The 26662-nt window shown below is 46.7% G+C and overlaps 2 protein-coding genes across 6 annotated transcripts in view; one reads left to right on the top strand and one right to left on the bottom strand.

The window, feature by feature from the left end:
* SUSD6 (sushi domain containing 6) overlaps nt 1-26662 on the bottom strand; it is a 95275-nt gene that overhangs the window by 15309 nt on the left and 53304 nt on the right. The gene's annotated exons all lie outside the window — the stretch shown is intronic.
* On the top strand, nt 12421-12852 carry LOC129621728 (40S ribosomal protein S20-like). The gene has a single exon (XM_055538453.1). The coding sequence runs from the start codon at nt 12493-12495 to the stop codon at nt 12850-12852; it is 360 nt and encodes a 119-aa protein (XP_055394428.1). The 5' UTR covers nt 12421-12492.

The raw sequence follows: 26662 nt of genomic DNA, 5'->3' as shown, positions 1-26662 counted from the left end.
ACAGAGCTAAGCATGACAAGACCAAACCCTCAGAAAGATTACAGTCGACAGGACACAGACATGCAGGGCTAACTCTCATGTAAATGAAAGAAGCAAAGTGCTCAAAGCTGAGCTCTTCTATTGGCCCTGGGTGTCCTTCTGAGCAGGGACATCTTTTCTGTTCATCTGAGAACTGCTGGCAACCAGAGGAAGGTGAGGGCCCAGGCAAAGAGAAGCAGGTGTGAAGAAATAGAAAGGGGAGGAAGGAATGGATGGGAAGCAAACACCGAGCACAATACTGGCCCCCAGAAATACGATGCGGCCACAGAGGTGATTTTAGATTTTTCTTAGTCACATTAATCTTAATGATATATTTTATTTAACCAAAATATGCAAAATGCATGTTTGATATCTCAATACATAATATAAAAATTTATTAATGAGATATTTGATAATATTCTTTTCTACAATTATGGCACATTTCAGGTCAAACAAATCTCATTTCAAGTTCTCAACAGTCACTCGAGGCTAATGGCCATTGTACTGATGGCACAAATGATGGGGGTCTGAGAACAGAAGGAAGGGTTCAGACCACACCACTAGGTGTGAGACAGGAGGGTAACAGCAGATGAAGATGCCGTGGGGCACTCAGGGTCCCTTCAGGTTGTTCTTTAAAGCACTGTTGACATGCTTGCTTTCAAAACCCTTTCTCAATACACGAAGGTTTAATTTCTATTTCTAGCCCTCAAGGCTTTGTTAGGAATAGAGAGAGCCAGAGAGAAAGCAAGGCAAAACGGGGAGTGGGGGTTGGGAAAGGTATTCAAATGTGCAAATTTCTTTTTGGACATAAGACTAGGAAAATAATAATTACTGCAAAAAATATTATTACTGTGCCAGGCACTCTTCTGAGCTCTCTCTTTACACAAAGCAGGTACTATATTTTTTTCCATTTTACAGATTAAAAACAATGAGGCTTAATTTTTTTTTTCCATTTTACCGATTAAAACCAATGAGCCTTAGCTGAGTTGAGTAATTTCCTCCGAGCCGCTCATCTCTAAATGACTCAACAGGCGCTTGGCTCCTGAGCTGCAGGCTTGACAGAGAAGTCCAGGCAGACCTGCAGAGGAGGCGAGGGTACCAGTCCATCCCCCAATGGACTAGGCCTGGACCTCTGGAACATCTCGCTGCTCTGGGAAAGGTGTGAGCTCGCTAGTTCAACAGGGAGGTGATTCTCCTCAAGAAAGCCTCTCAAGGAAGCTGGAACTGGGTATTACAGACAAATGCAAGGGGCTGGGGTGGGGGTGGGGGTAGTGGTTGGGTTACCACATCTCACTGTGGTATAAAGGTTTCTTCTAAGGCCTCCCTTAGAAATCTCAGTAATAATAGCTCCTATTCACTGCTGCTGCTGCTAAGTCATGTCAGTGGCGTCCGACTCTGTGCAACCACATAGAAAACAGCTCACCAGGCTCTTGTCCCTGGGATTCTCCAGGCAAGAACACTGGAGTGCCATTTCCTTCTCCAATGCATGAAAGTGAAAAGTGAAGTCGCTCAGTTGTGTCCGACTCTTCACGATGCCATGGACTGTAGCCTACCAGGCTCCTCCTATTCACTGACCACCTACTATATGCCAAGTATCAGTCTAAGCACTTTACATGTCTTAACACAATCAAATTTCACAAAAACCCTATAAGAAACGTATTGTTATAACATTATACAGATGAGCAAATTGATGGAGTGAGAGAGGTTAAAAAATTTGGTCACGGTCACCCGGTGAGTAAAGATCTGAACCCAGGAAGGCTGGCTTCCGCTCCATGGCACTGGGCAGTAACAAGGGTTCTGTGTCCAGCTTCTCCTCTCACAGCCCACCTGAGAAAGTGAGCCACAAGGAGGGGAGCCCAGTGACAAAGGCGATCTGCGTGCTGCCTGTGGACACTGGTCTCTCCTGGTCTCAATTTCTATACATGCAGGCACTGAACCAGAAGGCCTCTGAGGTCTTGTCTGCCATTTGCAAACCTGCGTCAAGCTGGGTGGATGGCCAGCCTCATCGCCCCCTGAGATTCCTCTCCTGTTAGTCCTGTAGCCACCCCAGTTCTCAACTGAGCACCGTGTGGGAGGCTCGAGGAGAAGCATCCTATCTGTGCAGAAGCGCCTGCAGCCATGTCAGGGCAGAGTCCCACCTTGGGTGCACGGCGGGGGCGGAGAACCAGGCCAGAGGAGGTTGGCTCCTCCAGAGAGAACCAGGGGCTGCTTCTGTCCATCGCTTTCCCCCTTGCTCTGCCTTCCTGATCCCCTAGTCAAACAGTCACCAGTCTAAAACAGGCAGCATGCAGCGAGAGGGAAGAGACGATTTCTCATGCCATTTGCAACCTTCCTCTCCTCTGAGACAAACCTTCCCAGCGGTCAGACAGGAAGCCCATTGTCCAGCCAGGATCCCTTTTCTCATGAGAACTTCCCAAATGCGAGGGAGGGCCAGCTGCGGGCACTCCAGCCTTTCCCAGGGTGTGGTCCCAGAGCAAGTGGGGGTGAGCAGTAGCAGAAGCCACCATGGCTCAGGCTGCCCTCTCGCAGGGGCCAGGCCCAAGCCCCGCTCCTGGGGACTGAGGCTCACATGCAGGTCCAGCTTCAGAGGCTGTCCCTCCTGCTTCAGGCCTGCATCTTTCACTCCCCTCACCTCACAGGAGAGGGGACATGCCAGCCAGCAGGTCAGAGCCCACAAGAAGGAAGAACATTTTCTTTATGGCACCTTGCCCCAAACATGAAAACTCCTATCATCTGAGAGCGGCCACCAAAGTCGTTCTGAAAGAAGCAGTGCTGCTCCTTGGCCTGGAAACCCTGACCTGAGAGTACACAGGGTCAGCTGGAGCCCCACCCAACTGTCAAGACTCGGCTCCCAGGTCGCCTGCCCAGGACACCGTCCCAAAGAGAACTAAGCGGCACGGGCAGAGCCTACCCCCAGCCTACAGTGAGAGCAGCCGGGTGAGCTAGGACAGTTCCTCACTGCGTGGGCTTGGGCAGGTCTTCCCATTCCCCAGTTCCCTCACCTCTAAGAGGTGGACAGTAAAGGTGTGTACCTCATGGGCACTAAGCAGATTCATCACAATCATGCCTCTCACATACCAAGCAGTCAATAAACAGCAGCTCTATCACCCTCCTCTTTTCTCCACACATCTTTCTGCCTCCCCATAAAGCACTGGCTATACTGTTGTCTCTGCAATTATTTTCTCACAGGTCGGTCCACCCCAGCTCTCCACTAACCCACCCACATACCCAAGCTGTAGGGCAAGCATTTGTTCTGCTTCTTGTATTCCCAGATCTCGGTACAGAAACTGGCAGAAACTGACTTCACCTACAAAATTTTGCCCACATTTCAAGGCACTGTCTTTTTAAATGCAAAGGGTCACATGGTTTCTGATTTGAGATGAATCAGGAGCAGATAACAGCTGAAACAGGAGAGAAGTTGGCAGGCAGGGCACAATGTTTAGAATGACATAGTCATAGGACACAACAAAAAACTGGTTAGAACTAACAAGGCCCAAGATGGTGGAAGATGAAACTTCCAGGAGACTCTGAGCCTCTTTAAACACTCACTGTAACGCATCAGCTAAATGACACATCGGCCAGGGCCATGACAGCTCTGAGGCCAACCATAGAAAGCTGAAAAGCGGGTGGTGGCCCAGTTCCTGGAAATCCCCACCCTCTTCCCCAAAACAGTTGGAATAACCCTCCCACTTATTAGCCTATGAAATCAGCCAATCCATACAAAGTATAACCACACCACATTTCGGAGTCTCGCTTTCTGAGATGGCCCACACTCTTGTCTGTGGACTGTGCTTCTCTGTAAATAAATCTACTTCTTACCTATCACTCTGTCTCTCACTGAATTCTTTCTGCAATCAGACGTAAAGAACCTGTGCTTCATTAAGCCCTGAGACCAGGTGTGTGATCTCAGTTAAAAGACCTTGGGCTCCATCCTAATCTGAGCTGCGTGGTTTCTAGAAGGGAGACTCCCTCGGCATGGGACATCTCATGTTCTCTAAAATGCCATCTCCCCGTGAAAATATACTCCCAGCCACCAGAATCGGGCCATGCAGGGTCACAGCATGGTCTGATGGTGAATAGGGTTTGACCTGGGGGCCTGCCCTCTCCTGGGCCTTACTTCCTAGCAGCCAATACTCACCTTCGTGAAGTGCTTAAGGGGACGGATGAAAACTGTTACCTGAAAGTGTCTTGCATCATGCCTGGCACACAGTAGGCACTTTCTTTAAATTCTTTACATTTATTATTCACACTATAAATGTGATTTGTAAATGTAAACTGATTTGCATAAATGTAAACTAATTTCTTACCTGTGGTTTTTGGAATAGGGTAGGGCAAAGACTCCAGCAAAGAAAAAGGATTGCTTCAGAAATTTCTCGATGTCTGGAGAGGGACAGGCAGTGAGAGGAGTAGGATGAGCACTCTGGCTTGCCTGCTGTCCCCTCCTCCAGCTCAGTAATATGCCAGCCCCCTGCCCCACCGTGTTCTCAGCAGAGCCTGAGCTGTTCTTGGCTGACAGAGAAGTGAAGATGCTCAGTCATGTGCGACTCTCTTTGTGATCCCATGGACTGTAGCCTACCAGGCTCCTCTGTCCGTGGAATTTTCCGGGCAAGAGTACTAGAGTGGGTTGCCATTGCCTTCTCTGGGGCATCTTCCCGATCTGGGAATTGAACCCAGGTCTCCAGCACTGCAGACAGACACTTTACCCTCTGAGCCACCAGGGAAGATTAATGGCCTCCATATGGCCTGTTACCCTTTCACCCCTTTTCTCACAGCTCAGGGACTTGAGAGACACGCGGCCACCTGGGGCTACACCCTCACCCCACCCCTACTGTACAACTGAGAAGACGAGCAGGCAGGAGGACCCTTCTCCCATTGCTGCTCCAGGCCTGGGCCTCACAGTATCAAAAACCCTCCCACCCACCGCAGTGACTTAAGAGAGCAGCACCCACAATTTTCCACCGCCTCCACCCCAGGATGGTGGGATGCCAGCAGGGCTAAGGAGACAGGCCATTCCACGTGCATTAACAAATGATATTACGTTCCCCTGAGAGCAGTAAAGGGTTAAGAGAAAATAGATGTTTATTTTTTCTCATCAGCGACTGCTACTTCCTGGTCTCATCTCCTTTCTCCTATCATTGAAGAAGCTGCCCACGTGTCTGCTCTTGCCCTCAGAATTCCCCACCTCTAGGAGGATGGAGGCTGGTCCTCTGCAGGAAGGCCCCAGTCAGCTGCTTAAGGCACTTAGCAACCTCAGAAGGAGAACTGATGAGCGAGTGATAACTGACTTCGGAGTCTGGCTGGGAGTTTACGACAGGGCTGGACTCAAGAGTTGTGGTTTCATTCCCAGTCTACCATCTGATGGAAATACCTTATGCCAAGTCTGGTGTCAGGCACACACAGTAGGCCTTCGAGAAACACAAATTTAAATTTAAAACAAATTTTAAGATCTCTGCTGTCCAACAGGGTAGAAGTGATGAAGAGAATTAACATTTATCATCAGGCGCTATGAGAGGCAATTTAAAGTTACCATCCTATTTTTAACTCTCCCATCCTATGAGGAAAGTGGTGTCATACTCAATTTGTTCAGATGAAGAAAGTGATGCTCTGAGCAATTTAGTAGTGGCCTGAGATTACAAATCTACCTGGTAGTAGAGCCTGGATTGAAACTCTGGCATGCCTTTCTCCAGCTCCTTGACTACAGATGCCACCAAAAAAGTTACCCCAAGACCTACAAAAGTGTAGCATGGGGGTGGGGTCCATCTGATGAAAAGTTGCAGTAATTCCTGTTTGGAGAAGAATGTGGACTGGTGAGTTTACTTGTGCCCAGAGAACTCAGCTCATATCTCAAGTGGGGCCACATTTTTCCAGAGAGCTGGGGGGAAAAGGCAAGACGGTTTCCTTTAGTAATCTGTGAGCATTACAAACAATGAAGCTATTTAAGGAGCACGGATCCCAAAGCTGCAAGTAGGAGAGGGCATGGGGGCATTTTCAGCTTGGGAACACCCACCTTCCAAGAGGGATACATGACAGGAAGCCCGCCACTGAGTGCAGAATGGGGGTGTGAGCTACATTTAGACAGAGGGCTGCCCCTCTGCCCACCGCCTGGAATACAGAGGATCACCAGGGCAGCTCTGCCAAGGCCCAGAATAAACAGCCTCTGCTGCGTGCCTCCAAACAGGGAGTCAGGCAGCGCCTTGCTTATGCTGGGTGCTCAACAAGCCACTGCTGCTTGCCCAGGCTCACACACCTGCAGAGAACGAAAGGGAGCAACTGGTAAACTCTAGCCACAGACGGCGGCAGAAAACAGCTGAGGGGGCAGAAATCAGCGATGGAGGTGACCTATAACTGGCAAGCGCCACACTTCTTGGAAAAACACCCACCCAGTAATTGAGGGGTAAAGGTCTGAATCATCTTTTCTGAAGAAAGAGATGTGATGGATCTTGCTGTGACAGACAAGGTGCAAATAACAGACTACAGGTCGAAGGCCGGCCATAAAGTGAGCCCTGCACATTCCGTGGGGGTTTGTGTCAGGCCTGACCCTACCATGAGACTAGGAGATATAAAAAGGAAAAGACAAGGTGGTTCTTTGGAGGGTGGGGTGCGTGGCATGGGGAATGAAGTGGCAAGGGCCAGGGGTCATTGCCTTAATCACCTCTGAGCCAACAAAAATGAAGAACACTGTGACCAATGGGCCATGGGAAGATGGAGTCAAAAGTTACAAAATCTATTCATCTGGAGAGTCTTCCTCCATCTCGTAAGGAAGGAGAGTCTCTTCTTTAAATGCCTCATCAGTTTAACCACACTGTTCATACAGCCACCACAGGAAAAGGAGCTTGTCTGGCCTTCTTGGTTTCCTCTGCACTTCCTAGAAAGGGAACTTTCCACCCTCTGCTATCATCAGCTGATCAAGGGTGGTGAGAAGTCTCCCCAGAGGAGTTTTATTCTTCTCTACTCCCAGTCAATCCTAAAGGCAATCAGTCTTGAATATTCATTGGAAGGACTGATGGATGCTGAAGCTGAAACTTCAATACTTTGGCCACCTGATGCAAAAAACTGACTCATTGGAAAACACCCTGATGCTGAGAAAGATTAAAGGCAGGAAGAGAAGAGGACGACAGAGGATAAGATGGTTGGAAGGCATCACCAACTCAACTGACATGAGTTTGAGCAAGCTCCGGGAGTTGGTGATGGATAGGGAAGCCGGGGTGCTGCAGTCCATGGGATCGCAAAGAGTCAGACACGACTGAGCGACTGAACTGAACTTTCAGCTTGTGAGTCCTTCTAAAGTTCTGGGCCAGACGGAGCCAGAGGACTCCTGGCAGATCCCTTTCCTTGTCCCAGGCAGCAGGGAAGGCCAGAGTCTCTCTCACCTCCTGTGAATTCACTCACATCAGACCCTGCTGTGAGGTCCATGGCAGGGCCCCTGCCCTCAAGCGCTTTCTCACATGTCTGGGACCTGCTTCCCCTTTGATTTTAGCTTGAGTATTTATTAGCCTGGCTGTGACAGACTGTCAAGATCCCTTGATCATTAAACAAAGCAAACACAAAACAGATTAGTGAGCTTCAGGGACAGAGTCTCAACCGTGCTTTTTGTCCATCTGAGCCCCACCTTCCTGTTGCCTCCCCTGCCTCTCTCAGGTCTTTGGGCCCCTGCGCCTGGTAAGCCACTTGTGACTGACCAGTCAAGAGTCTGGGTCAGAAGACATTGCCTGTTGCAGCCTCAATCATTTGTGCATCAGAAGATACCTGTGTCCAAACATCACACAGGTGAACAGAAAATATCCTTTAATCTTTTGTCTTCCAAAGAATGGTTTAATGACTTTCACCCATTAGAAGAGAGTTAAAAAACACTTGCAAACCTAGATTCTTATTTCCTCTGGATTTCTTTCTACTAGGAATGCTTTCTCAATATAACAAATTCATATCTATGAGCCCCAACCAGTGTGCCAGGTTGGTGATAGAACTTCGAGAGTAAATAATACATCCCTGGTGACTCGGACGGCAAACAGTCCACCTGCAATGCGGAAGACCCGGGTTCGACCCCTGGGTTGGGAAGATCCCCTGGAGAAGGGAATGGCTGCCCACTCCAGTATCCTGGCCTGGAGAATTCCATGGACAGAGGAGCCTGGCACGCTACAGTCCACGGGGTCACAAAGAGGCAGACACAACTGAGCGACTTTCACTGTCCCTGAGGAGACTTCACACTCTTTGGGGGTACAGATGAGGCACCCCAAGTAGGTTATAATAATAGTAACATCTACTCTATCTCCCAGAGTTCACCTAAGGATTGTATGTATCCCTCCGTTCTTTCAACAGGTTTTTACTAAGCACTACAGCACTGTGGCAGGCAATGGGGAAGGAGGGTTGGGAAGGCAACAAAGATACAGACCCTACCTTCTGGGAGCTTATGGTCTAATAAATAACCACAGGAGACACATGTTAGAAATCAATCTGGGCTACACTAGGAGGTTCTGAAGAAGGGTTAATTCAACGGGGGAAGAGATCAGAAAGGAAGAAAGAAATGATACCAGAACTCCAAATCTAGAGGTAAACAGGACTGTGACATGGGATGAAAGACTGTGATTAGGGGACTGTGACTTGCATAAAGGAGGGGGAAGAGCATGCAAGGGGGAGACAAGGGCATAAGCAGAGGAACAAGAAGAGGGTGTGTGTGTGTGTGTGTGTGTGTGTGTGTAGCAGGAGATAGCTGGAAATTCAGAAAATCAGGGAGGGCCCCAAATACAAATCTGAATAATGAAAAACTCTTGGGTTTTCTTCCCTATAACGAGATTTTAGGGATCTTTCCAGTTCCTAAAATGCAAAGTCATGTTACTACTAATAAAACAAAAAGCCTGCTCTATGTTTCTAATCCAGCTGAAGAAGCCATCTGAATCTCCCTGCCAACTCTGGCAACTAGTTTTCAGTGGAGCTGGGGGTGCAGGTGTGGCAGAGCCAGGGCAACAGAAGGACCGAAAGAAAACCATGTGAGTTCTCCGGTGCAGATGCATCATGTGTCTTAAGTGTGCCAAGGTGAGGGGGCCCGAGAAAAACTGCAGGGACTAGAGCAGAGAAAAGGAGTACAGAGAAATCCTGCGGTCAATTTCCTTCCCAGGGTTCTCTCACACAGCAGCAGATGGCCTATCCCTGGAGGACTGAATCTCGGAAAACAGCTGCTCCCAGATCCCGGTCTAACAGCTGGGGTCACAGGACCTCTCCGCGCAAGCTGAATGCCAGAAATCAATGGGTTCCATTGTGCCTTAGCTCTCATGTCCAGGCTCATGCCCTAGGCCTGCCTGGAATTGAGGACTGAGAAAAATAAAACTATACACTTTGAAAGACTGCAATTGCAAATTCACGGAAAGATATAGTATTATAAAGTCCAATTTCATTTAAATTACCTTGACTTTGCTTGGAAACTATTGAGATGCTAATTATTTGAGAGATAAAGGAGAGTGGGGGCGGGGGCAGGGAGCAGAGGGACAGATCATAATCGGAGGAAAACCCCAAACTGTCTCTGGCCCTCCTCGTCTTCCTGCCCATGGCACAGAATACCAACCAAACCAAAAAGCAGGCGAGATGCCCCATGTACTGGAAAAGGGGATAAAAATCCATAAAACGGTGTGTGTGTACACAGAGGAGTGTAAGTGTATGATTACATAATTAGGCACATTAAAGTATTTATACTGCTGAGACTAAAAGCCCCCACTCAAAGGCATTCCACCAAAGTTGAAAGGGGAAAAAGAAAATAGAAAATAAAGCATCTAATTGCAATCTTCCACAAAGCCAGACATCCCCAGCTGGTGCCACAGCTGAATTCTCTTAATTAACATGTTGTAATGGCAAGTATGAAAGACACTGTATGCTTATCAATTCCATGCCTTGGCTAGTCAGGCATGGGAGAAGGCCACAACGCTGCTATAATTAAAGATTTTTCTCTTTCCATTATAATGGTACCCTGGTGTGGGATGTCAGTGGTTTTTGCTTAAAAACTTAGTTGTTTAAAGCACACATACAATAAAACTCTATACTCACAAAGTCAAGGACTGAGACTGGAGTATACAAAAGAGTTCACAGTCCAGGCACGAGTTTCTAGTTTATTTTTGGTGGTTGATTTTCTCTTACCTCCCCAAACCTGGGACTTTTCCAGTTAGAGAAAGCCAGCAGTGTTTGAGCAGCCTAGCCTTTTAAATAAACGCAGCCCATCTGACAGCTTAAAATCATAGGTTAAAAGTATCTAAATAGAAAAAAGATGACAGACATCAGCATATAAACTGCCAGGGGAAAGGCCTTGAGCGTAGGTCAATATGGACTGTGTTCCAAGGGACAGATTCAGCCCCAGAAGCCCAGAAGGGCCTTGCACCCTTACAAACAGGGTTTTGTTTCTACACAATTCTTGATCACAGGGGAACCTGGTTATAGTCTTTCCATTTCTCCAGAGAGAGCCCCCGTGAAGTCAAATGATAGGTTTATATATTATAAGGAAGATGGGCTCTCAGGAAGCCAAACAAGATGGTAAAATGCCTAATTATGCTTTGGCTTTTATACTCCTGGACAGCATAACTCAGGTTTTTTTTTTTTGGTTTTTTTTTTACACTATTCTTTAACTATTTTCTTCCTCTTCACCACTGAGGAGGGCCGTTGACTTAAGAGTCAGCAAATGCTCAACCGACACTAAAGATCCCCGGCTCTTGGCATGCTGAGCTTCAAAATCTTCTCCTCAATTATTATCAGCTTTAGAAGACCTGCCCTTCTTATAACTACCATCAGCAATGTCATTTTCCCATTTTCAACTCATCTGTAGAGAATAAAGGGCCCCAAATCCAAGTTACTGCTGCAACATACACGGCTGCACAGATGGAGTCCGTGAGGCTGCTCAGAGCATGCTGCAGGCTGGCAGGCAGCCACACCCCAGACCCACTGCTCATGAGGTTTCCTTCTCAGCTGCTGCACCAAAGTCCAAACTCGTTACCCAAAAGGCAACTGGGGTGTCAATTTACAATGTACCAAAGTACAGGTTGTTTCTAAGACAAACTTTTAAAAGCTGACTGCTCAGCACTGTTTCAGAACCACCTAATGAGGTATCTGATTTGCACTCTTTTGCCCCTTACACCCTAGCCCCAAAGGCCCGAATACGAATGAGGAATGTGTCTATGGATCACTGGCACTCAGCAACACACACATACCTGCACTTCACAAAGAAGCTGCAGGACTGCAGCCAGGGTGCATAGGTTTGCACGGCACCAAGGGAAGCCAAGCTAGTCGGCACACGCCACAGGCCTGTTACTCATCCTGGGTTTCTGATTCTCTCTGCCTTGTTGATGGAAAAGGCTTGTCACATGTGCAAGTGGCGATCCTGAGTCTTCGCAGGTACTTCTTGCAGTGGAATAATGTGAGCAGAACAATAGTCTCTCCCTCCCCACCTCACCCCCAGCTGCTGGGAGTAACTAGGCCTACAGGAAAGAGAATCCATGTACTTCATAGACTCCACAGGAGTGGGTGGGCAATCCTCTGGGGCTAGTCTATTTGTACTTGCAGCCCATGTGCAAAACCAAATGAAACCATACACTCCAAGATGGCAGAGAAGTTGCAGAGCAACTGATTCTGAACTGTGGGCATGCTGCTTTCTCTCACACAATCCTCTCAATTTTCCCAGCCAGCCTCACCTCTCTGAGGGACAGAGATAATAAAGAGCAAAGAGAGCTGTGTGTGTCACAGAAATCCCTTGCATTCCTATACACTAACAATGAGAAAACAGAAAGAGAGATTAAGGAAACAATTCCATTCACCATTGCAAAGAAAAGAATAAAATATTTAGGAATATATCTACCTAAAGAAACAAAAGACCTATATATAGAAAACTATAAAACACTGGTGAAAGAAATCAAAGAGGACACAAATAGATGGAGAGATATACTGTGTTCATGGATCAGAAGAATCAATATAGTGAAAATGAGTACACTCCTCAAAGCAATCTATAGATGCAATGTAATCCTTATCAAGCTACCAATGGTATTTTTCAGAGAACTAGAACAAATAATTTCACAATTTGTATGAAAATACAAAAAACCTCGAATAGCCAAACCAATCTTGAGAAAGAAGAATGGAACTGGAGGAATAAACCTGCCTGACTTCAGGCTCTACTACAAAGCCACAGTCATTGAGACAGTATGGTACTGGCACAAAGACAGAAATATAGATCAACGGAACAAAATAGAAACCCCCGAGATAAATCCATGCACCCATGGACACCTTATCTTTGACAAAGGAGGCAAGAATATACAATGGAGAAAGGACAATCTCTTTAACAAGTGGTGCTGGGAAAACTGGTCAACCACTTGTAAAAGAATGAAACTAGCTCTTTGAGGAAGACGTGGTCGCGGCTGCCGCGGACCTTTGTCCGCCCGCTCCTGCTCCTGACTCACCGCTGTTCGCTCTCGCCAAGGAACAAGTCGGTCAGGAAGCCACGCCGCAGCCATGGCCTTTAAAGACACTGGCAAGACTCCTGCGGAGCCAGAGGTGGCCATTCACCGGATTAGGATCACCCTCACCAGCCGCAACGTGAAGTCTCTGGAGAAGGTGTGTGCTGACCTGATCAGAGGCGTGAAGGAAAAGAATCTCAAAGTGAAAGGATCAGTTCGGATGACTACCAGGACTCTGAGAATAACTACGAGGAAAACTCCTTGTGGTGAAGGTTCTAAGACTTGGGATCGATTCCAAATGAAGATTCACAAGCGACTCATTGATCTGCACAGTCCTTCTGAAGTTGTCAAGCAGATCACTTCCATCAGTATTGAGCCGGGAGTCGAGGTGGAAGTCACCACTGCCAATGCCTAAATCAACCTTTTTAATAAATCAATAATCAGTTGTTAAAAAAAAAAAAAAGAATGAAACTAGAACACTTTCTAACACCATACACAAAAATTAACTCAAAATGGATTAAAGATCTAAATGTAAGACCAGGAACTATAAAACTCCTAGAGGAAAACATAGGCAAAACACTCTCTGACATAAATCACAGCAGGATCCTCTATGACCCACCTCCCAGAATATTGGAAACAAAAGCAAAAATAAACAAATGGGGCCTAATTAAAATTAAAAGCTTCTGCACAACAAAGGCAACTATAAGCAAGATGAAAAGACAGCCTTCAGAATGGGAGAAAATAACAGCAAACGAAGCAACGGACAAAGAATTAATCTCACAACTATACAAGCAACTCTTGAAGCTCAATTTCAGAAAAATAAATGACCCAATCAAAAAGTGGGCCAAAGAACTAAACAGACATTTCTCCAAAGAAGACATACAGATAGCTAACAAATGTATGAAAAGATGCTCAACATCACTCATTATCAGAGAAATGCAAATCAAAACCACAATGAGGTACCATTTCACGCCAGTCAGAATGGCTGCTATCCTTTAAAAGTCAACAAGCAATAAATGCTGGAGAGGGTGTGGAGAAAAGGGAACCCTGTTACTTACACTGTTGGTGGGAATGCAAACTAGTACAGCCACTATGGAGAACAGTGTGGAGATTCCTTAATAAACTGGAAATAGAACTGCCATATAACCCAGCAATCCCACTGCTGGGCATACACACCAAGGAAACCAGAATTGAAAGAGATACGTGTACCCCAATGTTCATCGCAGAACTGTTTGTAACAGACAGGACATGGAAGCAACCTAGATGTCCATCAGCAGATGAATAGATAAGAAAGCTGTGGTACATATACACAATGGAATATTACTCAGCCATTAAAAAGAATACATTTGAATCAGTTCTAATGAGGTGGATGAAACTGGAGTCTATTATACAGAGTGAAGTAAGCCAGAAAGAAAAACACCAATACAGTATACTAATGCATATATATGGAATTTAGAAAGATGGTAACGATAACTCTGTATGCAAGACAGCAAAAGACACACAGATGTACAGAACAGTCTTTTGGACTCTGTGGGAGAGGGCGAGGTTGGGATGATTTGGGAGAATGGCACTGAAACATGTATAATATCATATGTGAAAGGAATCACCAGTCCAGGTTTGATGCATGATACAGGGTGCTTGGGGCTGGTACACTGAGATGACCCAGAGGGATGGGATGGGGAGGGAGGTGGGAGGGGGGTTCAGGATGGGGAACACATGTACACCAGTGGCGGATTCATGTCAATGTATGGCAAAACCAATACAATATTGTAAAGTAAAATAATTAATTTAAAAATTAATAATAAAATAAAATGAAGCATTAAAAAAAACACAAGAACAAAAAAAAGAGAGCTGTGTGTGTGTGTTAAGTTGCTTCAGTCATGTCTGACTCTTTGCGACCCTATGGACTGCAGCCAACCAGGCTCCTCTGTCCATGGGATTCTCCAGGCAAGAACACTGGAATGGGCTGCCATGTCCTCCTCCAGGGGATCTTACCAACCCAGGGATCAAACCCACATCTCTTAGGTCTCCTGCATTAGCAGGAGAGGGTTCTTTACCACTAGTGCCACCTGGGAAGCCCAAAGACAGCTGGGCCTTCTGCAAATGTGGGCTGGCCCATTACAGTCAAATCTTGTTTTGTGGACTACTCTGTTACTCAACTGTTAAAAAAAAAAAAAAAAAGGCGATTACTCAGAATGGGTTTTAGCATTTATCTACCAGCAATCTGAACAGTGTGTCTGGGGCCTTAGTTTTCACAAAAAAAAAAAAGGGAAAAAACCACTGGTCTTTAAAAGCAGCAACATGATGTCAAAGTTAATGTCTTGAGGCTTCAAGCTAAGCCCTCGTCCCTCTCCTGCACCAGGGCCCATACCCACAGTGGCAGCTGAGCCTCTGCTGGCCTACACCCTGCCCTAGCGACAGGCTGGGATGATCCCCAAAGAGGAGCCGCTGACTTCCCAGGGTTCCAAACCTGATGCCTGCCCTGGACATGCTCTGGGTCCGTGCCAGGGAGCTTGGGGTGGGTCAGCTGGGAGGGGCAGGCCCCGCCCAGGCCCAGTGGCTGGTATGGAAACTGTCACTATGTTCCTGACTTAGGCAAACTGGGCAGTACTTCCCTTGGCAATCATTTACTCTTCCCTCTTTCTACTGGAACTTAATAGATCTTGCGATGATGTGTTTGTCTCCACTGATGCAATCTCCCTCAACAATAATTTATTTTCTCAATTTTCACTTTCTATAAACAGCAGCTACTAGTAGTCTATTAAGAAGAATACTTTCTGACTGATCCTCTTTGGTATTATTTATAGTCCAAAGCTACCCAATCTCCTTATTTACAATTGTGAACGGGTGGAGGGCATGGGTCGAGGGCACAGAACTCAGCACGGACAAGGATTCTGCACACTGTACCCCGACTCCTGATTAGGCACAAGGTGACCCATGTTGTCTGGATCTGAGCAATCATCCCTGGTCAATCCCAACCTAAAACGAGCAGCATGGAATCCACCGCACTTCGTGCCTGGCTCCACTGGGCCCACCTGGGCATAGCACCTCCACAGGGGCCCTGGTCAAAGTTTAGCTCGAGCTGGCACCTAACACCTGCTCCTACCCAGACAGCACTAACCTCGTGGCCTAAGTTGCTGTGCCCTGCCAGGGGAAGCTGCGGGCGGCCATAGGCCACGGGCAATGTGCGACCACGCTCACCCAAGACAGAAGCCCTGTACCAGGCCATCCCTCTCTCCAAGGACCCAAGTACGACTTCCTCCCAAGAGCAGTGGACAGAGCTGGGGTTCTCCTCCTGCCCACCTGAAGGCATATTCTAGCTTACTCTGGTCAGCTAATATTCCCCAAAGCCACATTTTTCCTAATGCTGCTGCTCTCTTCTCAGAATCTGAGAAAGGCTGCCCATTTCTTTCTGTAAGTCTAAATGTTTCTCCTGGATGTGCCAGGCTCTCCACAATTTGGTCTGTCCTGTTTCTCTGACGTCAAGTCCCGCTAGGCTACCCCCACCATTGGGCTTACTCACCCATGTTCGTGGCCTCAGGTCAGCCTGCTGGCTCTTCTCAGCTCCTCCTTCCCCTCTCAAACGTCCTTTCTTACCCGACATCAGCTTAACACCCCCCTCCCCCGACAGTGCAAGGCCTGGCCTCAGTGCTCTCTTCTGTAGGAATTCCCTTTCTCTGAAATGAAGTGCCCACGACTTCACAATTTAGCCCACACTTACTACTGTTTTGTTCACCGTTGCTATGCATGAGTCGGTCTTGCCTTTCCAGGGTACCATGAGCATCTCAAAAGAACAGCAAATCCACGTTCTCCAGCCTGGGCACACTGAAGGCACTGGACAAAAACGTGATAGAGTCTGTGCCCAGAAGGGCTGATACCTCTTACAACATGGACTGTTTAAATGCTTAAAAAGACCCCAGTTCTTGCATCTCAGGGAGTCTCTCCCCCTCAATACCCCACTCCTGGACCCAGTCCTGGCAAATCCTGACACTTCTGCCTGCAGAGAGTGAGCATTCCAGCTCTCATCAAAGCGTCAAACAAAAGATTTCACAACACCCCCATCCCGCTTCAGGCTCCAAAGCTCTTCAAGGGCACCCTGTTTAAACAAGAGGTGCGGTATATTTTTGGGAAATGATGAAGCAACTTCCCATAAGAGAAAAGAAAAAAATTCCCCAAGTGCAAAAAGGCTTCTTTAAAAAACAAATATAACACCCTGCCTTGCCAAGGGCAGAGAGAAAGAATTTGACATCCAAGCTCTTCATCCTTGGCAAAGAAGCCTGCTGTGCAGGAGCAGGAGAGACAAGCCGTGGTGGGTGGGAGAGGGAAGGAGGCAAATCCTCCCGGCCAGGCGTAGAGTGCAGCAGTTCTCAGAACTGGTAGCCCTACCTAATGCCTAATTTCATTCTGCCAAGGTGCCATGGAAGCTCCCCATCTCCTCCTTCTCTTCCTGGACTCCTTCAACAGCAGATGTGACCCTGCCAAGCTGGGTGCTAATGCAGTATTTCACACCCACCAGAGATACTTCCACTTAAAAGCAACTGCACAGGGAATTCTCTGGCGGTCCAGTGGTTAGGACTGGGTGCTCTCACTGACAGGGCTCAGGTTTGATCCCCAGTCAGGGAACTGAGATCCCACAAGCTGCACCACACAAAACAACTATGGTAACTCCTTTGGAGGAGTTGCTTAGTCACTAAGTTGTGTCTGACTCCTTGCAACTCCATGGACTACAGCCTGCTGGGCTCCTCTGTCCATGGAATTTTCCCAGCAAGAATACTGGAATGGGTTGCCACTTCCTTTGGAGGATGGTAAAATCCTTTTGCAATGATCGCATTCTTCTTTTTTTTTTTAATGGGGAGGTCGGTATGTTTTGTATTTTATACATTATGTTTGATCATAAGGATTATTTTCTCACATATTCCAGAGTGTCTGCATTTCAGCGGAGGGCGCACGAACAAACTGGGTTAGGAGGAGAAAATTCGTATCATTTTGCTTGATCTGCAAGGCTTACCTAACTACTCCTCATCTTTCATCTTTATAACTACTGCTAATCAAACAGTACAGCAACATTAGCAGTACTTTTCAAATAAGAAGAAAGAAAAGCATCACCCGCAAAGGAAACCACTCAGGTCCATGTCCATATAAAGGCCTAATGTATTCATACCCAGTAACCAGTATCTGTGTGTTCAGACCTCACTTTGGCATAAGCCCCTTCTCCCTGAACTGGAGAATTCATGCCCATATGGCCTGTTTGCATGAACCAGGAGGCAGCGTGCAACGGATCAATCCTAGCTTTGCCCTTATCAGCAACACAGCAAAGAATAACTTGTCCCCTTCTGCTTCTTACTCTCCCAATCTACCTAGTGACCATTCTCAAGAACCAATGAAAGGGCCATAAACAAGCTGTCAAAGAAAGTCTCATCTTTCAGACACAAAAATGATGTGAAGAAGGCTCCTGCAAGCTCAGAGTCTCTGACCTGCAGCCCCTTCTTAGGTCCCCACCCCAACCTCCTACAGCAAGCACACAGGCCTGCAGGCGTTCATGTGGGAGCCCCCTTTCTCTAGAACCATGTGGATTCCTGCTACAAAGCTCTTTCAGAAAAGAAGTTAATCTACCTAGTCTGCATCTTTAACAGATTTCCAGAGTTTGTGAAATTTTCTTTTTTTAAGCTGCTGAAGGGGAAGCAGGAGTCTGGGTGTGGCTAAATGGAAAACACAACACCATCCAGAATTCCTTCCCTGAGCAGCGCCTTTCTGCTGGCAGCGTTATCGCATACATACAACTCATGCATCACTTTCAAAATACGCTAGTCAATTTGAAATAAATGTCAGTTTATTATTTTTTTCAAAACGAGCAGTAACTGTGGGGGACTAGGTGCTTTCGTTTGTCTGTTCAGCACATTCCCGCCCTTGCAAGTAAGACATGCTGGAAGACAATTTATTAGGATGTCTACATCAGCTCCTTAACCACAAAAAAGAAATCCCCTTCGCTTGTGGTTACTAAAGAACCGGAGTGCAAAGTGACAGGAGTCAACGCAGTAAACAATTTATGGGGAAGGAACTTGCGGGAAGGGAAGGAGATGGAGCAGCTGTCCCCCAGAAAAGCCACAAGTGAAACAAAGACTAAAAAGAGGTCAACTCCAAGTCTTCATTTTAATTGGAAAGGCTGAGTTAGTAGGGATGAAAGATGAAAGGGATGATCATCTTAGAATCTGTATTTGAGTTTTGTGGGGCCTGGCTGAGAGTCAAACAAGCTCTCCCCTGACACATGGGGCACATACAAACACTTCTAAAACATAACTAAGGGGTAAATAATATAATTTATGGTGTTGCTTTACTGAAAAGATCGGCAGTCAAAGCAGCATCTGAGGTGAAGGGAACAGCATCAGCGAGGCACTGGGGGCCCATCTGATGGTGTGTCATGGGAATAAACGCCCGGTGGCGTTTCCCGGACCGAGCATAGGCTAGGGAAGTGGCTGGAGAGATTGCACAGGTGAGGGTACAGACCTTAATAGCAGCCTCACAGCAAGCTTTGAGTTTGCTTTTGTTTTAAGGGGAGAAGAATCATGCTAAGTCTGAGATTTTTTTTTTTTTTTAATCTTTAAACTTTACAATATTGTATTGGTTCTGCCATATATCGAAATGAATCCGCCACAGGCATACACGTGTTCCCCATCCTGAACCCTCCTCCCTCCTCCCTCCCCATACCATCCCTCTGGGTCTTCCCAGTGCACCAGCCCCAAGCATCCGGTATCGTGCATCGAACCTGGACTGGTGACTCGTTTCATATATGATATTATACATATTTCAATGCCATTCTCCCAAATCATCTCACCCTCTCCCTCTCCCACAGAGTCCAAAAGACTGTTCTATACATCAGTGTCTTTTTTGCTGTCTCATATACAGGGTTATTGTTACCATCTTTCTAAATTCCATATATATGCGTTAGTATACTGTATTGGTCTTTTTCCTTCTGGCTTAAGTCTGAGATTTTGAGTTATGCTGCCTGCAGGGTAGAAGACAGATTTGAGGGGAGGGAGGTAAGGAATATACTGGAAACAGAGAAACCAGTTAAGAGTCTAGTGAAAGGTGAGGCCTTGGATGTTAGCAGTACTTTTTCTTTTTTTTTTTTCCCCTTAAAGGGGGCTACCATTTATGCCCCCAACTGTAGTTAACCTGGCAGCTGCCTGCCTGCACACTGCCCCCACCCCCCTGCCCAGCCAGCCCGCCCGGACACAACCAGGAAGAAGAGAGCTTCCTGGTTCCTTCTCTAAAAGGAACTCAAACGTCCAGTGGAAAATGGGGGCTTTAGAGAGGGTAGGCGCTTTCAGAATCCCTGTCACTGGTGAGTTCTGGTCCTTGGACAGCAAGTTGTGATGAACTAATAAACACAAGGATCCAAAATCAGAGTGCACCAGCATCTCAAGGAGACACGGCAATAACCTGCAGAATGCTAGGACCCTCTCTTAAACAAAGGATCTGGGAAAGATGACTAAATCCCTGCCTATCCTTCCATCCACACTGCTCCCCTCACCCCAAAAAGCTCAAAAAAATTCTGCTATAAAAAAAGGCATGGAAAATGTTCTATTAAGGCTCTACAAATGTTCTGAGAAGGTATAAAATTAAGTGGCTGAAGGGCCTGGGAAACGGCAGACAGCATCCACAAAAGTACACTAGTAAACTTGTAGAAGAAAGACTTATGTGGTGGTCCAGTGGTGAATCCACCTGCCAAAGAAGCAGACGCCAGTTTAATCCCCGGGGTCCCGGAAGATTTCACACGCTGCAGGGCAACTAAGCCTGTGCGCCACGACTACCGAGGCCCCACCCTAGAGCCCCTGCTCCACAGCAAGAGAAGCCCGTGCACCGCAACTAGAGGAGACCCCGCTTGCCGCAACTACAGAAGGCCTGTGCTCAGCAAGGAAGACCTACGGCAGCCATAAAGAAAGAAAGAAATTGAAAAAAAACTTCTAGAAGAAAATATGAGCCCATCTTTTATGAAATTTGAAGAGGATTTCTTAAGAAAGTCAAAGAAAACACATTTCAGAAAGAAATAATTATGAATAAAGGAGCAGTGGTTCTCAACTCTTTGTTCTCAAGTCCCCCTTACACTATCAAAAATTATTGAGAATCCTCAAAGTTGTCTCTGTCTTACATCTATCAACACACACCATTGTTGAAAATAAAACTAGTTTTTATTACTAATTTACAAATTCATTTAAAAATAAAATCACAGTGATTGTGTCAAGACATATTATGTAGTCTCTGAAACTCCACTACACACCTGTGAAACAATGAGTGCAAAAAAGGCAAACAGTATCTTAGTAGTAATGCGAAAACTGTTTTAACCTTGTCAATCACCTGAAAAGACCCCAATGACCCTTCAGAACCACTGCCATAGATAAAAGTTAAAATAATCTGCAAACTAGAAGACAGTCAAAGAAATATGAAACTCAAGAGATTCCATTTTATGTCCATCAGATTGGCAAAAATTAATATCTAACAATACTAGCTGTTGCAAAACATATGGTGCTGTGCTTAGTCACTCAGTTGTGTCTGACTCTTTGCAACCCCATGGACTGTAGCCTGCCAGGCTCCTCTGTCCATGGGATTCTCCAGCCACGAATACTGAAGTGGGTTGCCATGCCCTCCTCCAGCAGCTCTTGCCAACCCAGGGACTGAACCCAGGTCTCCAGCATTGCGTGTGGATTCTTTATCATCTGAGCCACCAGGGCAGAACTATGAATTTTCATATGCATCACTAGTGGTGAAAACTCAAACAACTACTTTGGAAAGCTACTTGGTAATACACAGAAAGTTGAATACTTCTAACAATTCAGCAATACTATCGTTAGGTGTGTATGTCAGAGAAACCTTGGACACATGTACAAGGATGTTCCTTGCAGTATTGTTTTTAACAATGAAAAACTTGTCACCTATATGTCCATTAATGAGAGAGTGGTTACAAATATTCTGGTATATTAACAGTATATCAGAATTCCAACTAAAAATGGAATGCTATACCCTAGGTAAAACAAATTTATCAACATAGCTAAACCTCAAAAACAATGTTGAGTGAAAAAAGGAAGCTACAGAAGATTACACCCACTTTAAAACACAAAACAATATTCTGTATCACCTAGGAACACATGAGTAAGTATGTAAAACTTGTAATATACAAAATGCAAAAAAATAAATCAATGAAATCCGACTTCCACAGATTGAGGGGCCTTTAAAAAACTAGATGTAAATGCACATGTAAGTATGTAAAAATACAAGAGGCATGGTTAGAAGGATACATATTGATTTAGGATACTGGCTATATCTCTGCAGAAAAACATGTGAAGCAAATGAGGTAAAATATGAAATGCGGGGGCAAATATCCAGGTGTATTAGTCTCTGTATTTTTTTAGTATTTGAAAATTTTCATTGACTAAGAATGGGATAACAGATTTAAAGTGGCTATTAGTTGAAATATATCACACATTTACTATAGGTATTTTACAACACCCCCAAACTAAGACATATCATTCTTTTGGGCCATACCCCTAGGCATGTGAGATCTTAGCTCCCCAACCAAAGATGGAACCCAGGCCCCCTGCAATGGAAGCACAGAGTCTTAACCACTGGACCATCAAGGAAATCCCAAGACATGTTAATTCCTAACAGAGTGTTTAGTAACTTGGTAAGTTTTCTAATCTTCACAGCCACCCCAGGTCCCATCTGGTGCCAAAATACTGACAGAAAAATCATAAGATTCACCAAGACTGCCAACTCCTATGGAAGACACAGCATTACCTTTTCCAGGGCTCTCAGTGTAAACGATCCTGAATCCCAGACCAACTTCCACCCACCCACTGACTGATCCCTGACTGCTTCTACCCCCAAGATCCACCTGAAAACTAAGCTACCACACAGCATCTATAAAAATGCTTTTCTTAAGAGTCAGAGGCACATGCAGTTAACTCCCAAGCATGACCTGTTTAAAGGTCCTCGGCCTCAAAGCCCCCACCACCTACCTACCTTCAATAGAGCACCCCGACTGACCCAGTGGCTATCAGAGTCACCTTAAACTTACATCAGTTAATACCATGCCTCCCCTTCCCCCTTAGTTAACCTAAACACTTAGTCCTCAGGAGTGGGGCTTCTATGGTGTCAAAACCCAGATTCTTAACCCCTAACGCTTCCTGCAGCGGAGGGCATTTGCTAGGGTACAGTGTTTCTAAAAGTGCGGCCAACCTCACCACCTGAAACAGTGTGTTAAATAGCTTCTGCCTCTGGAACAAATGAAACCTGCACTCTTGTTTTCTTCTGTTCAGGAAAGAGAACTGAAAGGAGGGGAGATTGTTTGATATTATTTTAAAAAAAACTTTTAAAGAATGCAGATTGCTGGGCTGCACTCCAGACAAACTGAATGGTTCTTTGTGGGCATGGGGTGTGTGAACCTGATTTTAAAAGCACAGGCAATCTGGGAAAGCATCACCCAGAGGATGTTAGTTTTCTCAGTCTGATGAAGGACTAAAATCTCATCACCATTTCTGCATCCCAGAATCTTAGGCGGCCAAATGCCAAACTCCCCTTTCCTGCTCTCCTTGGTTTGGATCCTGCCTTCCCACCAGGCCCAGCATTAAGTCTCAGCTCTCTGGAAGCCTTCCTGGATGACGTCAGGCTTAATTCTCTTCCTTCTAATAGCACTCAGTACCTGAACTGCTCAAGGGAATGAAGATGCATTCTATCTTATCTTTTCCCCCAATTAGACTGTGAGGACTTCAGCTTCTGGCAGAAGGCCCAGTGCATATGTAACAGTTTAACACTTATGTGGTTGATCTGCTAAAGACAATGACATTGGAAAGTCAGTGTTAAACACACACACACACGAACACAATGTAGTACAAAAAGCATTTCACTTGCAATGGGAGGACCTGGGTTCAAAACCAGCTTTATCCTTTCCTGGCTGTGGTAAGTCACTGAGAGAACACTAGTGTGACATGATACCCAAGAAAGCGCTTTACATTTTGTCAACTGCCAACAGCAGCAAGCAACCATTATTTCTCTGATCTTGGGAGGTGGTTCATATTATTTATTTCTCTTTAGAGCCAAGAAAGTAAAAACTGAAACAGGCATCGCTATCATACAAACATACAGAGAAAGCCTTGGAGACAATTCCCAAGGTCTGTGGTTAGTCACAAGCTCTGCTGGAACCTCACGGGCTCAGGCCTCTGTGCTTCCACCAGGGCAGGGAAGAGGGGGCAGGGAAACGCTCAGTAACTAGACCGTGCCTGGCACACCTCGTAGGTCTGCAAATGTTGAGTGACGAAAAGCTTGCACACACTACCTGGGACAAGAGAGCCCCAGGGCCCTCTCCCCCTGGGGCCCCTTCTCACAGGGCCCCCTCCCACCTGCATGCCAAGAACAAAGCAGAGTTTCAGAGGAGCAAGGTAAGTGAGCCAGAGGCCCCCAAGTGGGTGTGAACTGAAGAGCGGCAACAGTCTCGGCTTCTGGAAGTACTGTCAAAGCCGGTCATTAAAATCATCCTCAAACTGCTCTTCCAGTAAATGAAAAAGCAGAGTGCAGTATCCAGCTGCCTCAGATTAAAGCAGAGGAGTGGGGGGAAATGAGAAACAGAGTCAGGATTTCCAATTACTACTAGCGTGAGCGTGTTCAGAAGGGAGGAAATTAATGGAATCATCAAAAGGCTGGTGATTTCACTTAAAATGAGTTAAATCAGCCTCAATCTTCCCTGTTTCCAGGGAGACCTCAGGCTAGTCACTGCCTGAGCTGCCTGAAAGCCACCCAGGCAGGATCAGAGCGGTTAAGTGACAGTCAGCCAAGACAGAGGCTGGGGAGACGGGCCAGACGATGGTTCTGAGGCAGGACATGCTAGTTTTCTCCAGGCCAGGAGTCCTTCAGCTTGCCAATACAGCGGGCAGGAAATAAAGACTGCAAACGGGGTCCAACTCAATCTGAAGAGTGGCAACCTCCCCTAGGATGGTGAAAACATTCTGTAACTCACAGCTCCCATAAAGTGGGCATAAGAGAGAAGGGAATAGGGGAAAGACTTGGGAGCCTGGATGTGCTCCTCACAGAGATGGCTAGGGTAGGACCCCTGGGAACTCCCCAGGCACACCCCAACCCCTCCACGCACGGTGCACAGACACTGACGGCCAGCTGCGCCAGAACACAGAGTGGGTAAAGCGAGCAGAGAGGGAGGAGAGAGACGAAGGCAAAGGAGGGCGATGAACACAACGTAAGAAGGGAGAAATCAAAGGAAAGGAGGCGCGTGGGTGCATCCCTCTATTCCATACACCAGCTAATACTTCCACGGGCCTCCCATGAGCACTGTGCTGGGCAGTGCGGAAGGGAGGCCAACATCTCTGGGTACCTGGAAATGAGAACTCAGACATCCAGAAACACTGCTGGCAATGAGTGTGACGTTCTGGGGTACAGGGACCAGCACCTGACAATGATGCGAAGTCACCCCTCTGTGGGCAGTTTTATGGGACAGCATAACTGTAGAGGCCAGAGACTCTAAAAAGTAAAGTTACTCTAATTTCCAAACTTCTCTGGTTTCACTTTCAGACAGTCAGTCCCTCAGTGGGATTCTGGTTCAATATCAACAGAAGTTTTCACACAAATTAAAGAATAAAAAAAAAAAAAAACAAGTTAACAAGCAAGCGGAAGTTCCTGACCCTGCTGAGGAAGCCATCAGAGAAGGCATTAAAGAATGCCAGGTAGGATTTCCCTGGTGGTACAGTGGGCAAGAATCCATCTTCCAAAGCAGGGAACACAGGTTCAATCCCTGGTCCATGAAGATCCACATGCAGCAGAGCAACTAAATCCACGCGCTGCAATTATTGAAGCCCGTGTGCTTAGAGCCTATGCTCTGCAACCTGAGAAGCCACCACAGTGAGAAGCCCACGCACTGCAACTAGAGAGTAGCCTCAGCTCTGTGCAGACAGAGAAAGCCCACACGTAAGCAATGAAGACCCAGCACAACCAAAAAAGAAAAAAGAATGTTGGGTATCCAAGCTCAAAGGACCCTGAAGAGCGCTTGCCCCTGAGCAAAGTGAGGGGCCTTCAGTTACTGCTCGTGAGAGGTGGTGCACAGGCTGATCCGTGGGACCCCAGCTCAGCACCCTGCTCTCCGTACCATGGACCTCAAGCTGTGGAAAGACTTAAAACACAAACTTCCAGAGCTCGCCACTGCCTAAAAGGGCAGAATAGGAAGTGGAGGGAGGAGATGCCCAAAGTGATGCCACTGAGGCTCCCCAGGCCTGGCCCCTCCCTCTGTCCGATAGCTGGAAAGGACCAGAACTGGACTGGTGAAGGTAAGAGCCCAGCCAGCACCTTCTTTAATCATTTAACCTCTTCTCAGTTTTTAAGTTAGGCTGATCCACCTGCAACATCCTATTTCTGACCTTCCTCTATCCCCAGCAGTTTGTGACCTCTCCAACCCTCTGTTCACATCTTATCAAATTTGCTCTGGAAAGGTCAAGTGGGCTTTTTCAGCCCAAGTGCAAACTGGTGGTTCTCAGAGTGTGGTCCCCAGACCATCAGCAGCAGTCCGTAAGAACTTAGTAGAAACACAGACTCTCAGGCCTCACCTGAGACCTGACGAATCAGAAACTCTGGAGGTGAGGCAAAGCAATCCAGGCCCCCAGAGGATTCGAACATACACTCAAGTTTGAGACCCAATTGTGCATATGATCTACAAGGGTCAGCTGGCTGCTTCTCTCACAAGCCGGTGACTCTTAGCTGGCACAGTTGAATGACCTGAACTTCAAGCTAGGAGCCCACAGAGCTGCCACTGGAGGAAGGAGGAACTTTCCAACTCAGCCTGTCTTCCCCTGCTTCTAGGTTCAAGACCTTGTACAAGAAAGTACACAAACTGCCCTTGAAGCTGTGACCAGAGGCTGGAAAGCACGAGCTTGGGAAGAAACATCTTGATGGTCCTGGAGGACCTTACCTAGCAATGAGAACAAAACAAAACCTCCCTTCGCCAGCTCTACACTGCTGAGACCATACGTCAGAAGAGACAATGGTGAGTCAAAGAGCCCAGGCCTCTTCCTGACTAGAGAGCTGTCATGACTCTGATCTGCCCAGATGCCATCCTACCCAGTGGAGGCTGCAGTATTTGTTCTGCAGGAAAACTGCCCTAGGCCAGACACTCAGGGAGGTACCTGATCCCACCCCTCCCTGGGGCCTTGCCATGGGACCTGCAGAAGGCAACA

The sequence above is a fragment of the Bubalus kerabau genome, chromosome 10 (genome assembly GCF_029407905.1).
Source record: "Bubalus kerabau isolate K-KA32 ecotype Philippines breed swamp buffalo chromosome 10, PCC_UOA_SB_1v2, whole genome shotgun sequence".
Lineage (NCBI taxonomy): Eukaryota > Metazoa > Chordata > Mammalia > Artiodactyla > Bovidae > Bubalus > Bubalus kerabau.
The sequence above is the reverse complement of the archived record's forward strand: the minus strand, read 5'-3'. Positions and strand labels throughout refer to the sequence as shown.